The 15,699-nt window shown below is 37.3% G+C and overlaps 1 protein-coding gene across 1 annotated transcript; it reads right to left on the bottom strand.

The window, feature by feature from the left end:
• Nucleotides 1-1,494: 1,494 nt before the first annotated feature.
• On the bottom strand, nt 1,495-15,609 carry irf4a (interferon regulatory factor 4a). The gene is made up of 9 exons (XM_065276919.1): nt 14,607-15,609; nt 13,955-14,154; nt 12,964-13,150; nt 11,544-11,635; nt 10,033-10,189; nt 9,025-9,126; nt 8,025-8,420; nt 3,061-3,173; nt 1,495-2,768 (listed from the first exon to the last, which is right to left on the bottom strand). The coding sequence occupies exons 2-9, from the start codon at nt 14,150-14,152 to the stop codon at nt 2,628-2,630; spliced, it is 1,386 nt and encodes a 461-aa protein (XP_065132991.1). The 5' UTR covers nt 14,153-14,154; nt 14,607-15,609; the 3' UTR covers nt 1,495-2,627.
• Between the last annotated feature and the right edge of the window lie 90 nt (nt 15,610-15,699).

Here is a 15,699-nt window from a genome sequence, read left to right as displayed (position 1 = left end):
CATGTTTTACATGCATTCCATTTAACAGGATTTATTAATACCATAATAGAAAATGGCAAATAAACAAATAATGGCAAAGCAGAGAGAGTTAAAATGGCCAAATGAAAATAAAAATGCCCAAGCTGTTACTGCAGTGGTACCCTTTCTTAAAGTAGACCTACTATCTAAAAATAGTTGGATTATTTTTAACCCACACTACATATATATTGGACAGAACACTCAGCTGGTTTAAAAACTACCCAACTATGAATTTTAATATCCCAGACATTGGGTTAAAACAACCCAGCTTTTTTAGTCATCCTTTAGGTGTTTTTTCTGTAGTCTTGTGTGACAGGATGGTGAAAGCCCTCTGTCTGGTGTGAGAGCGTGATGTACAGAGCGTTTAAACTCTTAGTTATTGTCAATGGTGTCTATCATATTATGTGATATTAACCCTTAATAGGTTTTAAAGCAACTGAAAAAAGTCCAAATGTAAAAGCAAGTCAGAATCTCTGCCAGTGTTCCACAATGGTCGGACCCCAGAGGGTTAATAAAGTGTGCGTATCATAGAGTTTGTGTATGCAAAAATCCACGGAAACGATTATATTTATAAAAATGGCAATTTGCAACAGGCTTTATTTCCATAACTTTGGAAATCGACACATCTGATCGACATCTATAATCCCGAGTTTCCCAGTCGTAACTACAGTTTAGATTGATTGTTAATGTGCACTGAACTTGTGATTACGAGTCCATTTCAAATTTGCAGTAATGTTCTTGTGTTCAATGTGCTGTGCTGGTCTCTTATCTTCATGCTGGTTCTGTCTGGGCATTTTCATGTTTGCCCAGCCTTATTTTATTCTTACGTTTTTGTCAATAAAGGATTTTTGTTCAATCTGCATTGTCTGCAAATACACGAACAAGCCTATAACCTTCACCTGATCTACCGAGACCATCAAAACCTTAAAGAAATAACTGAAGTTAAACATTTTCCGTGAACACCTCACTCAAACCACAAACATAATCAAAGGCACTTCCTACTCAAATGAATTAAAAACATCTACCCCTGCTCTTTTCTCTACTTTTCTGCACTTTTACTTTGGCTCTAGCATACTGTATGTGCTACTTTGGATTAGGTATTGCGAGTATCGCTGGCTCTTGTATGAAAAATTACTATATTCTATATGACTTTGGATTAAAGTGTCTACTAAACAACCTAATGTAAATGAGTGCCTATGAGAACTGGCTGTTAAAATGACTTTTGTTGGTGTATTTTAATGTAGTCAGGTTGATTCAAGATTTTATCATAACAACAAACCAGTCCATTTATTTATTTCCATTTTATCAATTTTTCATCGCACCTACAAAGAGGCAATTTTGCTATAATAAATTATCTGGGGGATATTTTGAGCTAAAACTTCACATAGAGACTCTGGAGACACCAAAGACTTATCTTAAAAAAATCTCATAATATGACCCCTTAAAATCGGACAACTAGGACAGGGGACTCTAATATTAGGTAAAAGAATAAGAATCTTTATTTGACTTAGAAAAAACATCCAGACTTGAAAAAGAAGTTAGAATCAACAGTAACAGCAATGTACAAAAAGAAAAATAATAGATCACCCACTCTAAAGTACTTCATTCATACAGTACATCTGACAACATCATCACAGTTTTTGTGGGCAGTAATTCAAACACCACTCGACATAACACCAGTGCTCACGTGCAAAAACACACACACGCGCACGCACACGCACGCACGCACGCACGCACACACACACACACACACACACACAACCATAAACTGTTTCTTAGTATTTTGCATTATAAAATTTCTTGCCAGATGCCATGCAAAGACATAATTAGATTACATTCAAAATATCTATACACCTATACAGTACATTCGGCTCTGCATATAGATATCTACATGCACGCAGTATAAATAGTCACATAGCCGAGTTAAAAACAATGAAAATATAGTCAATTCTGTTAGCTCATCAGAAATACATAGCACATAGCAAAAGATAAACTATAAAAATATACATAACATTTATCAAAAACATTTTATCCACATTTTGTTTTTGTTTGAATAATTGCATAGTAGGTGTTATTTTTGGAAGCTTCTTATTTAAATGTCCAGATGAAACATGTGGCACGGTACAAAACTCAGGGACCATGTATGAAATATCTTACTTATGAAATCTATTTAGCAAATACATCATTCAGTTTTCTTTGTTTTAATATATTTTTCCAAAATCTGAAAAAAATTATTCGTTAGTATGAACAATTATTTAAAATAATAACAATAATAATCAAACATCAAAGTTTTCTCAGACTTATGAAGGGCATAGTTTATCCAAACATAGTTCACTTGACAAACAACTAGCTAATATGGCTTCAATGTTGTTTGTTTGAAGTGCTGGATTTCCTTTCACAACATGTTTAGGATTTTCTAGCACATTAGTAGCTTCTACAATGTTAAAGTGGACACTTGGTCAGTCTAAGGCAATTCAATGTCTGGTCTTCACTGGCATACTAATGGTCGTCCATTTTGGATTTGTTGACCGAGAGGTTTTGTGCAGAGGAGATATGCGCTGCTGGGTTAGGACTCTCGGGGGAATATCTCAGGAGTTATTATTGTAAGCTTACTCTTGCAAGTGTTGGAGACTTCTCTGGTAGTCTTCTACCGGTAAAGCACCTTGACTCTGGAGCTCATATCCCCGCAGGTAGTGACCATTGGTCTGGCCTGCAAAATACAGGAGCTGTCTTGCAAACATGGGCTCCACCTTATAAACGAAAACGATATTAGCCGTTAGGGCAGAAAACCAAAACCAATAAAAAGACTGCTGATGTTAAACAGGTCTTTAAAAAACGGTACATAATAATTTGCATATCATTTGGATGAAAATCACGTAATTACTTTTATTAATACATTCAAAACATGCTACAATCTCTAAAGGTGTATTAGTAGCTATTGGAAAGATGTTTCAAACTATAGCTGTAACCATTGTATATTTGCATGATACAGTACCATTTGTATTAAAAATAAGCTGTGGAATGAGAACTCAGGTGACTAACCTGAGCTGTGATCATTTTGCTCTGCCGCTGGGGGTCTGGGTACTCGTCCCCGAAACACAACACCACCTGAGAGCGTGGCATGGGGCGGCCATGGTGAATGAAACCTTGCAATTCTATGAGGAAAAGAAAAAAGACATTTAATCATTGAATAAAATCAAATCACATCTATTTAAATCAACTCCCAAAAACACGTCCAGGTCACATTTCACCCTAAACCAAAAGATCTAGAAATCACATTTTACGCAAATAAAAGGACTGAAGAATATGTAAGGACTAATTGACGACGGGCCGTTGAATTATAAGAAAATAATGCACACCCAAAGTGGTAATGCGGCACCCATGAAACGGAGTGCCGTTACACCGCGAGTTTGCATTATTTTCTAATAATTTAGAGTCAATTATTCCTCTTACACCACAGTTACCACAAACATTGCTCTGGTGCCTATTTTTAAGACATTTGACAAGTTAGGTGTGTGGTTTACAGAAAATAATCAACACCCATGGAACATTTCTCAGCCAATCAGAATAAAGCATTCAACAGCCCCGTGATATAAGTAAGGAATAATTGACGATGGGCTGTTGAATTATAAGAAAATAATGCACACCCGAAAGGGGGAAATGCGGCGCGACGGGAAGCTAGTGTGCATTATTTTCGAATCAATTATTCAGAGTCAATTATTTTGCTTATACCACGGTTACCAAAAACATTGCTCTGGTGCCTATTTTAAGACATTTGACAAGTTAGGTGTGTGGTTTACAGAGAAATAATCAACACCCATGGAACATTTCTCAGCCAATCAGAATAAAGCATTCAACAGCCCCGTGGTATTATTTAAGACATTTGACAGGCTAGGTGTGCATTTTACAGAAAAATATCTCTACCAATCAGAATAAAGCATTCAACAGCCCTGTGGTATAATTAATAATAATGCATAGCAAAATGATCCTCAATCTGAGAAGTTGGCTGCCCTTATAAAATAATAAAGAAGGTGGCACATGGCACATTTTCACAGTAAACCGATCAATTTTAATGTCAAAAGATATTCTTTACAGTCACTCTTCTTCCCATCAAAAGAATGAAAAAGTCCTGATGAGCAATAACGTGAACCCAAGACCCCCTTCAAGCCTGTTTGCATAACCTTTTAAACGCGTATAGAGCTGTAATGCAAATGAACTTTTGCAGGTGCCCTATTGTCCTCTTTGATAGCGTCTGTGCATGTGATGAGGTGGTCAGGAAGATTATCTAAGAGTATGCTGGAAAGTTTCAGTGTCAGGCAGCAAGTGAAACATGTGACATTAAAGCAGACCTAATCATGACATGTGGCAAACCACTCACAAGTCAATAAAGTTAAATGACAGGTCTTCCCCTAGTGTCACTACAGATCAAAAATTTTGACTTAAAAATGCCAAACTCGCACAACTTCTGTATCTCTATACTGACTCTATTCTGCACTCTTAAAATAAAGGTTCCTCAAAGCGATGCCATTGAAGAAGCATTCAGTCAAAAAATTCTCACATTGTTTTAAACCTGTATGAGTTTCATTATTCTGTTAAACACAAAATAATATATTTTAATAAATGATGGTAAGCACATAGTTAACTCTCCCATTGACTTCCATAGTATTTGTTTTGACTAGCATGAAAGTCAATGGGTACAATCAACTGTGTGCTTACCATCATTTATTAAAATATCTTCCTTTGTGTTTAACAAAGGAAAGAAACGTATGCAGGTAACATGGGGGTGAGTGAATGGCCTCACACACACTGCAAACGTTTGGGAGTGACAACCGCATTTAAATGCGAGAGTAAATAATTTAAATAATCGTTCCATGTCTGTACGGGACAAGACTCACTCCCAAAAATACAATGATTGACACAGAGGTAACCATAGCAACACTCTATCCTCTCACGTAGTTGTCATTCACAGCTTTAACCAAAATAATATTACAGTGTTATGTTTTACAAAGAAACCTCTGTCTTGGCATTGTGTGTCATGGATTTGTGAAGCTGCTTCACAGAGTGCTGTCTTAGTGTTGTCAGGTCCTCCACTTACTTAACTGTTTATGGCTATTGGCTCACAAAGTGATAAGGTTTTCGGTGTTATTAAAGACACACTATGCAGTTATTTTACCTTAATATAACAGCTTCAAAGTCATTTCGATGGTAAACGAAGTCATAGTATGGCGAATCATCCTCCTGTTGAAGCTCGGGGAGGACGCCGCTAGCAAAACCACCAATGCAAGCTTGAGAGAACCGCCCCTGACAAATCTCGCGAGAATCACGACTTGCTTTACGGCAACAACGTCACACACGTTAGGCTTGTTCGACTTTGTTCAGCGCTGCAAGAACCGGCAGTCGGATGACGTAAAAGTACCGCGAGAATGCTCCGAGACGGCACTTTGACGTCATCCGGCTGTCGGTTCCTGCAGCGCTTGCTTGTGTATTTTTTTACTATGCTGTTCATTCATCCAGTGTTGATAATTAGACCAGTAAAATAACTTCAACATGGGTCTAGCTAACTTACGATCATAAGAGCATTTAGCAGACTTGCTAACAAACACTCGTTTCTCTTACATGTTTTTTTTTTGCCATCTAAACTCAAGTGTTGTGTTGTGATGTGTACGTAGTCATTTGTCTAATTTCGATTTCTTATGGCCAACGAATAACGGCCAATGTTATGAAATAATGCAACGTATATATTACAATTAACTTTGTCAATGCATTTTGTAATGTTTACAATTAAATAACAAATGAAATTATACAGTAGACATAACGTTAGACTATAGACTGTTTACTTGTGATTAAGCTGCAATCTTGTAAAAACGTAATAAGCCAGCAAACGCGGTAGGCTACTTTATTATTATATGCCTACTCTACACTTGGCATAAACTTCTTATTATCCTATTACCATCATCTGTAGTTTAGTAGACATGCAGTAGCCTAATATTTGTATGAAATTGTGAAACATTCCCTGGTCATTATCTTCGGAGTCCATCTCTGCATATTCACGCCCAACACTATCCTTACAGGTACGTACAGAGTGGAGGTGCGAAATTACGACAGTTGCAAGTTTTCCCCAGTGACTCTAGGGGTCGCTGTTTTTACAAAAACGTCAAACTGCATGGAATGCCTTTAAAGTGTGAAGGTGCCACTCCTAATATTTTGATCTTTGGGGTAAAGCATTTTGATTTATTATTTGATTTTTCTTGTTCGCTGTTTTTTCGGGCAAGATCTGGCAACACTAGTAAGCAAACGCTTGTGCCTCATTTTCTGCACTGCGCATACAGAATACTTTTTCCCCTTCTAGGCATTCAGAAGAGAGACCTGTCATGTCCATGATGCACGTTTAAATACTTCATCAACAACTTGTTGTTCAGTTGGGTTATGTACACACTACCCAGAGTTTCTTTAAATTCAATTGTCATGTCCTGCTTTTGGCGGGAGTTAATTTGGTTGTAGAATGCGGTTGTTTGTCCTATAAATTACTGAACTGTGTGTGTACAGAACAGGATTAAAAGGTGAAGTGACAACCAAATTTATATGCTGTGTGTATGAGGCCAATGATGACAAAAAAAATGTGGGGGGGGGGGGGTGAACTATCCCTTTAAGGAGGCGTGCAAACCAAAGCTTTTATGCCGGTGGCTGGCGTATGTTTTTAATTGTTTCCAAAGGAAGCACAGCATTTTCAGAAAAGCCAACAGCTGGCCATTTTTTTCCGCGCTGAAAGCCAGTACTCAGCGCTGAGCACTGGGGGTTAAAAATATTCAGCTTTTGATGAAAAGCTCAGCTTGTCAATGCCAGCTCTCACACGGCAGACCAATCACAGTGGAGGAAGGGTGGGAAAAATATCACAACAACCAACCGGCGCATAATACAACGAGTGATAAACAAAGCAGAAGTATCACAGCAACCAAAGCGCTGAGCTTTAGAAACTGGCAGTGGGCTGAAAAAAGCTGTCCGCCGTGTGTTTTTAGCCACGTAAAAAGGTTCAGTGTGCACGCTCACTAAAGGTTCTTCATTTAGCCAAAAATAGTTCTTCTATGACATTGTGAAGCACCTTTACTTTTAAGACTGTGAGGTAAAACCTTATGTAACCTTTGGACCTTTGTATGTTGGACTGCATCCTTTGCTTTTGAAACATAATGAGTCTCATACATAAAACATAATCCAAAGTTTGTGGGTTCAATTATCGGAGAACACCGAGGGGCAAACTTCTGATCTCTCTGACGAAGCCAATATGGAAGTAACTTAAACTGCAATTCATCGACTGGCCCCTAGAGGCAGGCTCCAAAAGGGAGTCAATTCCAATAGACCTGCATGATAAAATGCCTTTACAGTAGAAAATAATTTGTTTTTACAGCCTTGTTTTTGGTCTATATAGCTAATTTTGCCCTTCACGACAACTGTGAGGGAGTGGACTTTTTCTAACTTATCCATTTAAATTATATCAAGCCTTAAAGTTCTGCATAATTAAGGGCGTGGCCGCTTAAGTGACGGGTGAACTGCCACTGCTGTCACTAGAATCGAGCTAGTTGGGCGGATAAATCTTTATCGTGCCAAAACATAAACTTGAAGGGTACATTCATTGCCAATCTATTTTTACGTAGACTACCTCACTTATGCAGATTGAATTTGTGTGAAGTCTCTTAAACACACCTCACACTACCAAGTCTTTAACCCAAATACTCTCATTCAAAAACATACACACACACACACACACACACACAATGTCTAAAACAAAGTCTCTGTAATAATTTCTATAATTATTTATAGAATTTATAGTAATTTTGTATCTCAAAGTTTGACCCTTGTTAAGCTTCCCCTTACACTTGGATCTGCAGACAAAGCATAATACACCTTCCAGTCATCCTTCCCATAATCCAAATCACAGGCAGATGGTTTATAACAATCATCTCCAAACACACCGATGTTAAGCTGTAATGAAGATGAAAATATTTCCTAACCTGAGAGAAACTGTTGGGTGTCCATCAGTTTACAGGTCTGCTCTTTCTCCAGTTTGTTCGGCTTGTCTGAATACGGAGCCAGCGGACCTTCCCAGTATACCCTCCCTTGGCAAAGTCGCTTGGCATATAGCCCGTCCGGTGCCAACCACAGCAAAACGCCACGCTCCAAGATATTGGGTAGCTTCTCAGCCCCACGGCGCTGGGACTGGGGGTAAGGAAAGGGAAAGAGCACAGGCTCTGCCCCTCCATAGAGTCTCTCCTCAGGGCACGGAGATGAGGGGGATGCAGGGGATCCAGAGGCGGGAGAAGAGGATATTCGACAACCCTCAGGACTGCTGGTGGTCACTTCCTTAACAAGAGACTCACGGTAGTAGAGCGAGACGTGTAGCCGACAGTCTGTTGAAAAAAATAAAAGATGGTTTTAAAACTTGAAGTTTTAACCTAAGACCCGAGCTTTTTGGGGTTAGGAAGAACCAATGTATAAAATAACCAAATATTTTTCTTTGAACATGAAGCAGTGTAATTGTCCACGTTTGTGTACAACAGGTTCCATTACACAGAATTAAGTACTATGGTGCAAACAACAAAAAATGTAATGTACATGTATGTGGACACACCAGGTCTAAGAAGGTTAAATATATTTTTATAACAATATACACTGCTGGGTTTTTTTCAAACCAGTGTTGGGTCAAAAAAGGACAAGCTCAACTGTTAGGTTAAGTTAGGTTAAGTTACAACAAATTCACACCTTTTTAAAAATAACCCAGCATTTCTTTAGAGTGTACGAAGTGGTTCCCAAGGCACTGCTATATGGCAGAGTATCGTGCCTGATTATGGCGTGTTTAATTTTATCATCCATAAAACAGAGATTGTGTCAATTTAACAAGCCATACTATTTGACATATCATTCACTGCCATAATACACTTTGACAGAAGTACTGTACCAGTATTATAGCAATAGTAATAAGCTATGTAAATGTCAGTGTGTTATTTGATTTACCCGAAATGGCCATGGCTTCAGCAGATCTCATATTTGGGTCCACCGCCACAGGATGAGTTTCTGTAGGTGAGTATGTGTAGAAGGATCCAGAAAACTGGTAACCTGGAAAGTGTACAAACATGAAAACATCTTAACAAAAACTGTTGATCCTGACCCCCCACCAAAAAAGCTTGGTTTTGTCCTCCTTCATCAATCAAATGAAGACCAGACACCCTATAAACTAGACCCAGGCAAGGCCTTCTGAGACAATGGTCCAAGTTTATTCTAAAACCCCTTGAAGTTGAAAACCAGACATGTGCCTGTTGATTTGAATAAACTAAACCAAAGGAAATGCTTTAATGGTTGTGTCTAAAATGTTAAATGAACGTGTCTAGTTAGTCATTCTTTGCAATTCTTGACAGTTCATGGTAATAATGAAGATATAATGCCAGTCTGGGTGCTTTGCAACTTCACTGCAGTCTTACAGTATGTGAGCTTATAAAAAGAGACCAAAACACAGACCAAAAACCAAAGACTGAAACTTGGACTAAGGCCACGTTTATGTCATCTTGAGAGGCCAAGGCCACAAGACCAACACAATTCTGTCAACACATTTCTTTTATTATTTTCATAGATCAGATTTCTGTATGTGAATCAATACAAGACAAAGCATGCAAAACAAATTAAGAGCTTTTGGCAGCAGCTAGCTTGGCCAATGAAAAAGCTACACCAGTGTTTTTTTACATCCTTTCATGCACCCCAGCCCCCCCCCCCAAAAAAAATCATGACATAAAACAATATCACACTTAAAATTTAAAATAAACAAAACTACAAACTACTATAAATTATACAATATAGTGCTATTGGTATGTAGTTAGGTTTGATTACACAGAATTTATGATAAATTAATGTTTTTTATAAAATGTCATAAAACTGGGTTTAAAATGAGTTCAGTGTTATTGGTGTGAACTCAAACATGGAGATAGTGGCTTTAAATTGTACATTATTCAAGAAGCTTTAAGTAGATACCATTGTCACAGGGTGCTGGGTGCCACGATAAGGAACGTGTTGGTGGGTACGGACATTGTCCGTATGGTAGCTCAGCATGAGGTGCTTGGGGATGAGATTGGTCAGCGCTATATTCCCTCCAATCACGTCTCTCCTGGGGAAGCATATATCCTGGCATCTGACAGAGAAAATAAAGCCGGTTGAGGCATAAACTTCCAGCCTGATCTCACAAGAATTTGTACATATTTTACGAGTTGGTTAATCCGTATAAATTGGTACAAAGTTATTTGTTACAATTATTATAAAAACAATTTAGCGACCTTGTATAATACGTACAAATTGCCATGAGATAGCATTGAAACTTTGATCTCACTTGTATACTTACATAGCAAAATCTCCAGAGTTAAAGGGACACCCCACTTTTTTGAAAATAGGCTCATTTTCCAGCTCCCCTAGAGTGAAACATTTTTACTGTTTTGAAATACATTCAGCCGATCTGGGTCGGGCAGTACCACTATACTCTCATTCCAGCGTAATAATCAAGGACTTTGCTCCCGGACCATGGCTGCAGCTGCAGTATGCGCAATGATATTACGCAGTGCCCAAAAATAGTCTCCTTGGTTACTTTAAATAGCAGGGGACTATTTTCAGGCACTGCGTAATACCATTGCGCCTGCTGCAGCCATGGTAGTGCAGCAAAGTCCATGATTATTACGGCAGAATGAGAGTATAGTTCCTAGCAATATCGGCTAAGAAAAAGTCAAGTATCAAATAGGAAAAATACAGAAATGCTTTGGTTATTGTTGAGCGCATTGCTAATGGTCTAATCGGATTCAATGGATCATGCAAAGTATGCTAAAAGTGGTACTGCCAGACCCAGAAATTGGCTGAATGGAACTTTCCAAAATGTTAAAAATCAAATATTTCACTCTAGGGGAGCTGGAAAATGATGCTATTTTCAATTAAAGTGGAGTGTTCCTTTAAATGAACAACAAATGAATATATTGTCCCAATCAGTGTTAAAATGTAACACTAAAGTAGAGTTGAAAGCTGCCTTCTGTAACTTTATCCTCTATCACCATCTCTGTTTAAACCTAAAATTGCATTTTACTTATCATCTTACTTGTAGAGTTATTTTCTTAGATATTGGCTGTTCCTTTTAAAGTCACAATTTATGGTGATCAGTGTTTGTTTTAGTTAGACTTGACTCTTAGCTTGTTAGCTTTTTCTAACTGCTATAGCTTTGTGTGTTTAAAACATATTTGTTATGGCAAAGACAAGACAACAGTACAATTCTATGGTTGTGGTTAGTGCAGTGCATAAAGTCTAAACAACATCATCGTCTAGAAAATGTATTTATTAATTTATGTGTGTGCTAAGAACATAAGGTAACCCTTTGCATTGATAAACAAAATAACTCTCCTAGCGTGACCGTATTGACATATTACAAATCATAAGGACCCATTTGTCTCTTGCTATGTTACCAATGTAAACTAAAATAAAACATCATAACCAAGGTAATGTAAACTTACCTGAGGCTGTAGAGGCGGATAAGACGAATGCATGGAATAACTAATAGGGGTCACATGTGGCGTACTGTCGTCCATACTACTGGCCTTAGATCCTAAAATGCATAAATACAAAAAAATATGTTTTACCACACTTGTCTAGAGCAATGGTTCATGCACTCGGTATTACACAATGTCATAGAAGAATAATTTTTTTTTGGTTACTCAAAGAACCATACAGTCAAAGGTTCTTGAAAGAATCATTTTCTTTCTCACCTTTCTCAAGGTTCTTTCTCAAGAATCTTTATTTTTGCCACAAAGAACCTTTTTGTGAAACAGAAAGATTCTTCAGATGTTAAAGGAAAGTTAAAGACCTCTTCTAAAAACCTTTGAATGTAAAATGGTTCATCTATGACATCGCCTTGAATAAACTTTATTTTTAAGAGTGTGCAGACCCATAACTCGACACACATGTGCAGTAAAGGTCACATTTATCTGCTAATTTTAACTCTGTCAAAAATATTTTGTGTGCAAATGAATCGCTAGCTATATAAGCCCAGTTTATCTCAAAATGAAATTTTAACCACAGAACTATAACATTTACTAACTACTTATAATAACTTTTAGGAACCCCTTCTAGTTGACATACATATATCTGATTATCCTTTCTTTGTAATGTCATTTGCAAAAGCAAAAAATAGACGTAAAACATTGTTTGCTGTTAAAACATAATTTATATAAAATCCTGATGGCGGCAACAAAAAACTCAAACCAACTTTGCCACATTTGAACTCTATGCTCACTTAACTTTGTACATATACAAGCGTCAATTCAGTAAGACGTGATGCTTCTTTATATCTCACTTTTATGAATCTCGTTGTTCTGTCTACGAAACATTTTCAGTACTTTAGGGTCAAAACAGCCATCTTCATGGTCTTGACCCCACATCTCGCAAGTTTACATTATGTGAAGCCTGAGAGGTGACTTGTCTCGCTTAGTGTTGTGCACTTGGTAACCGAAGCTCTCTATAAAAAGCTTGAGGGATTTTAGCACATGTAGTGGCTTCCTCTTAGCTTCCTGCACTTAGTGAAGGCAAGTAACACTACTCAATGTGAATATATTGCATGCCTTCATATTTGTTCGGTGTGCCAATTTAGCTACTTTGTGATTCGGCTTGTTTCATTAAACGTCATATGCATTGCAATGTAGTGCGACATTTATAACCTTGATCTTAAACTACACTGATATTTGGGGTATTGCAGGCAATGCACCGTGGTAATGCACAACACAAATAGACTCTTAACTACTGTTTACAGTGTGTTTAAATACATTACTCATTCAAGGTACAAGATCTGATGGAAACTAAATGCCATTCTAGAAACAAGACAAAATCAAGCCACCAAGTATTTCGTTTCACAACCATTTAACGAGAAATGAAAATCACCTCTCTTTGCACCCTCTGGAATTATTCTGTAGACCTTGTAAGGATCAGAGATGTCCAGCTGGCTTCGCTCCACCAGTTCATCAAAGTCATTACTTTTGTTAAGGGCACAGCGCAGTCTCGTCTTCCATGTTGGAGGGTCTGGCTTGTCCAAACCTTCTCTGTATTTTCCTTTGAACAGGGCCCAAGCCTATGACCAACAAGACCACAATAAACACAACAGAATATCAAGAAGATGAACGAGAAGAAGAGGGAGGAAACCAAGACAAGATAAGGATGTCAATATTGCTCACATCTACCATCTATTAACAAAAAGGGTTATTAATTATTATTATTAAGTACAGTATGTTTTTAGGTATGTCATGGATGAATGGATAAATGCCATATGCTTTTAACGCTTTAGATCATGTAAATTAAACTCTCATAGCTGTTATTTTCTAGAGCACCAAAACTGTCGTTTTAATAAAGTCTAAACAAATCTACTGCGCCACACCAACAGTAAATGTCTTTCTTTGACAGCAAGGCCAATACACAGGACAAACATTTGTGGCACCAATAAAAATTTTGACACTTTTAAGAAAAGATATGTGCATTAGATTACAAAATGTCAAGCCAAGTGGCATCAGCAGACAAAAATAGTTTTTCTCAAAGCTAATATCTTCAGTAACTGTAGCAACGTTGGTAACTTTTGTAGGCTAATATATTTCTGTTAATGTACATTTTAGGGAATATATACATAGTATAAAAACAATAGGCTACTGCACGAATTCCAAAATCTTTCCTTTAATTGAAAGAACTGTCAATTGCTTCCATACTTTATCTTTCACAATCACTTTAAAACAGGTCAAATGGTTATAAATAAAACACACAAACTAATAAATAAAAAATTACTACATTACTAATGTCTTAAAAGTTTGTTGGCATGTCAAACATTGTTTTAAACAGATTTATAACAGTGAGACGATACATCATCTTCGTCATCATCATCACTCACCTTGAAGAGCGCAGCGTCCTCATCGCGGTTGTAGTCCTGTTTCCCCGCGTGTTTCCAGGGGATTCTGAAAATGGTTTTCTCATCATTTTCCCAAACCAAACCGGGATACTCCCCGCTATCAATCTGATCGATGAGCCATTGTCTAAGTTTGCCATTCCCACAACTGACTGACATGCTGCAGTCCCCATCTAAGTTCATGTCTGTCAGGAATGCATGCAAAAGCAATACATGCACATGCAATAAGCAAGAATGTTTTTAAGTGCATGCATATTTCGAAACAATATAGAAAACAACAATTGTGTGTTAGATGCATGAAAGCATTCATTCGGAGAAAGATGACCAATTAACTGAATATATGCACAAATGAAATCAATCAATAAAACCCAAAGGCAGATCGATAAAAATGTATACTCCCAAACAAAATGTGTGTAAGGTAAGTAAAGCATCTATTAAGCATGAACTCTTAAAGACTCTTCCAGAAAGGCGGCAGTTAATACGTAAATGTAGTTAAAAAGTTAATAGTTTAATTTAAAAAGGAATTTACTGTATGTCTACTTCTCCTGAATATATTTTTTAAAACGCGTAATAGGGTAACATCAGTTTAGTCAGCTATTCATATCTGGAGTTTAAAATTGCAAGCCCAAAGTCTTACCTTTATAAACGCAGACAGTTTAACCTCACTTTCAAACCCGACCCTGTATAAAAGACATGCCAGCAGAAGGTGTCTCTAATCTTAAATAAAGATAGGTGGAGACATGGGTGGGGCGTTACGTGGAAGCGCCTCTCCAGCAGCAGCATTAAGAGGCTGAAGACTTCAGAGAAACACAGCAGAACCGCAAGAATAAACATCCAACATACGGGAAATCCCTCCGAGACAAACATACACACGACGGAACAAATATCTGTCGATAAACTTCAGGCAGAAAAATCTCCCAGCACTCGTCATCATATTTATCCTTATGTCTGGCGTTGACATATAGCCTAAATGTGAGATTTAATTAAAGTCGGTCATGGTAACTTTTAAAGCTCATAAGATGCCCGTCATAAGTTGGTTATGTTAAATTAATTGTGTTTCTGTGTGTAATACTTGAAAATATACACTCCCTTAGATTATTTGGCGTTTACCTTAAACCGTAGCTTAAGCAATAATTTTAAATATGAAATTTAATGTACAATCAATGTGAGCTAAGCACAATGATGGTCAATTTGCTGCCCCCTGATGTTCGAGAGAAAAATAGCAGCGTCAAATTAATTTTGGATTTATTACATTTACTATAAATTCTATCAGTAGTTATTGCAAACAAATAGTTTATGGTAATAGTAAACAAGTCTTATTTTCTTCATCTGAAATGTATTTTATGAACATTCACGCAAGTCACTTTTAATATCCTGACAAATGATTTTTATTTTTCCCAGTGTGGGTTTTTCCACAGTTCTTCAGCTATTACCCCCACTCTGTCTGAAACATCCAGACTAAAGTCTCATAATGTATTTAGGGCATCAATGATTTCAATAATTGATTTCACTTTATGACATAGCCTTATTCAGTCAATATTAAGATTTCAAGATTAGATTTTCACATAATGTTCTTCACATTTTTGTGGAAAACAGTAAATCACAAAAATGAGTTTAGCTGGGTTTTCACAGACTGAGTCACAAATGTAGTTATTAATGGTGCTTTTCCCTGCTATGGATCATGCATAAAATACAGACGGATTTACTGTTTAGTTGACAAATTAAAGAGA

The sequence above is a fragment of the Paramisgurnus dabryanus genome, chromosome 6 (genome assembly GCF_030506205.2).
Source record: "Paramisgurnus dabryanus chromosome 6, PD_genome_1.1, whole genome shotgun sequence".
In the NCBI taxonomy this organism is placed as follows: Eukaryota; Metazoa; Chordata; class Actinopteri; order Cypriniformes; family Cobitidae; genus Paramisgurnus; species Paramisgurnus dabryanus.
The sequence above is the reverse complement of the archived record's forward strand: the minus strand, read 5'-3'. Positions and strand labels throughout refer to the sequence as shown.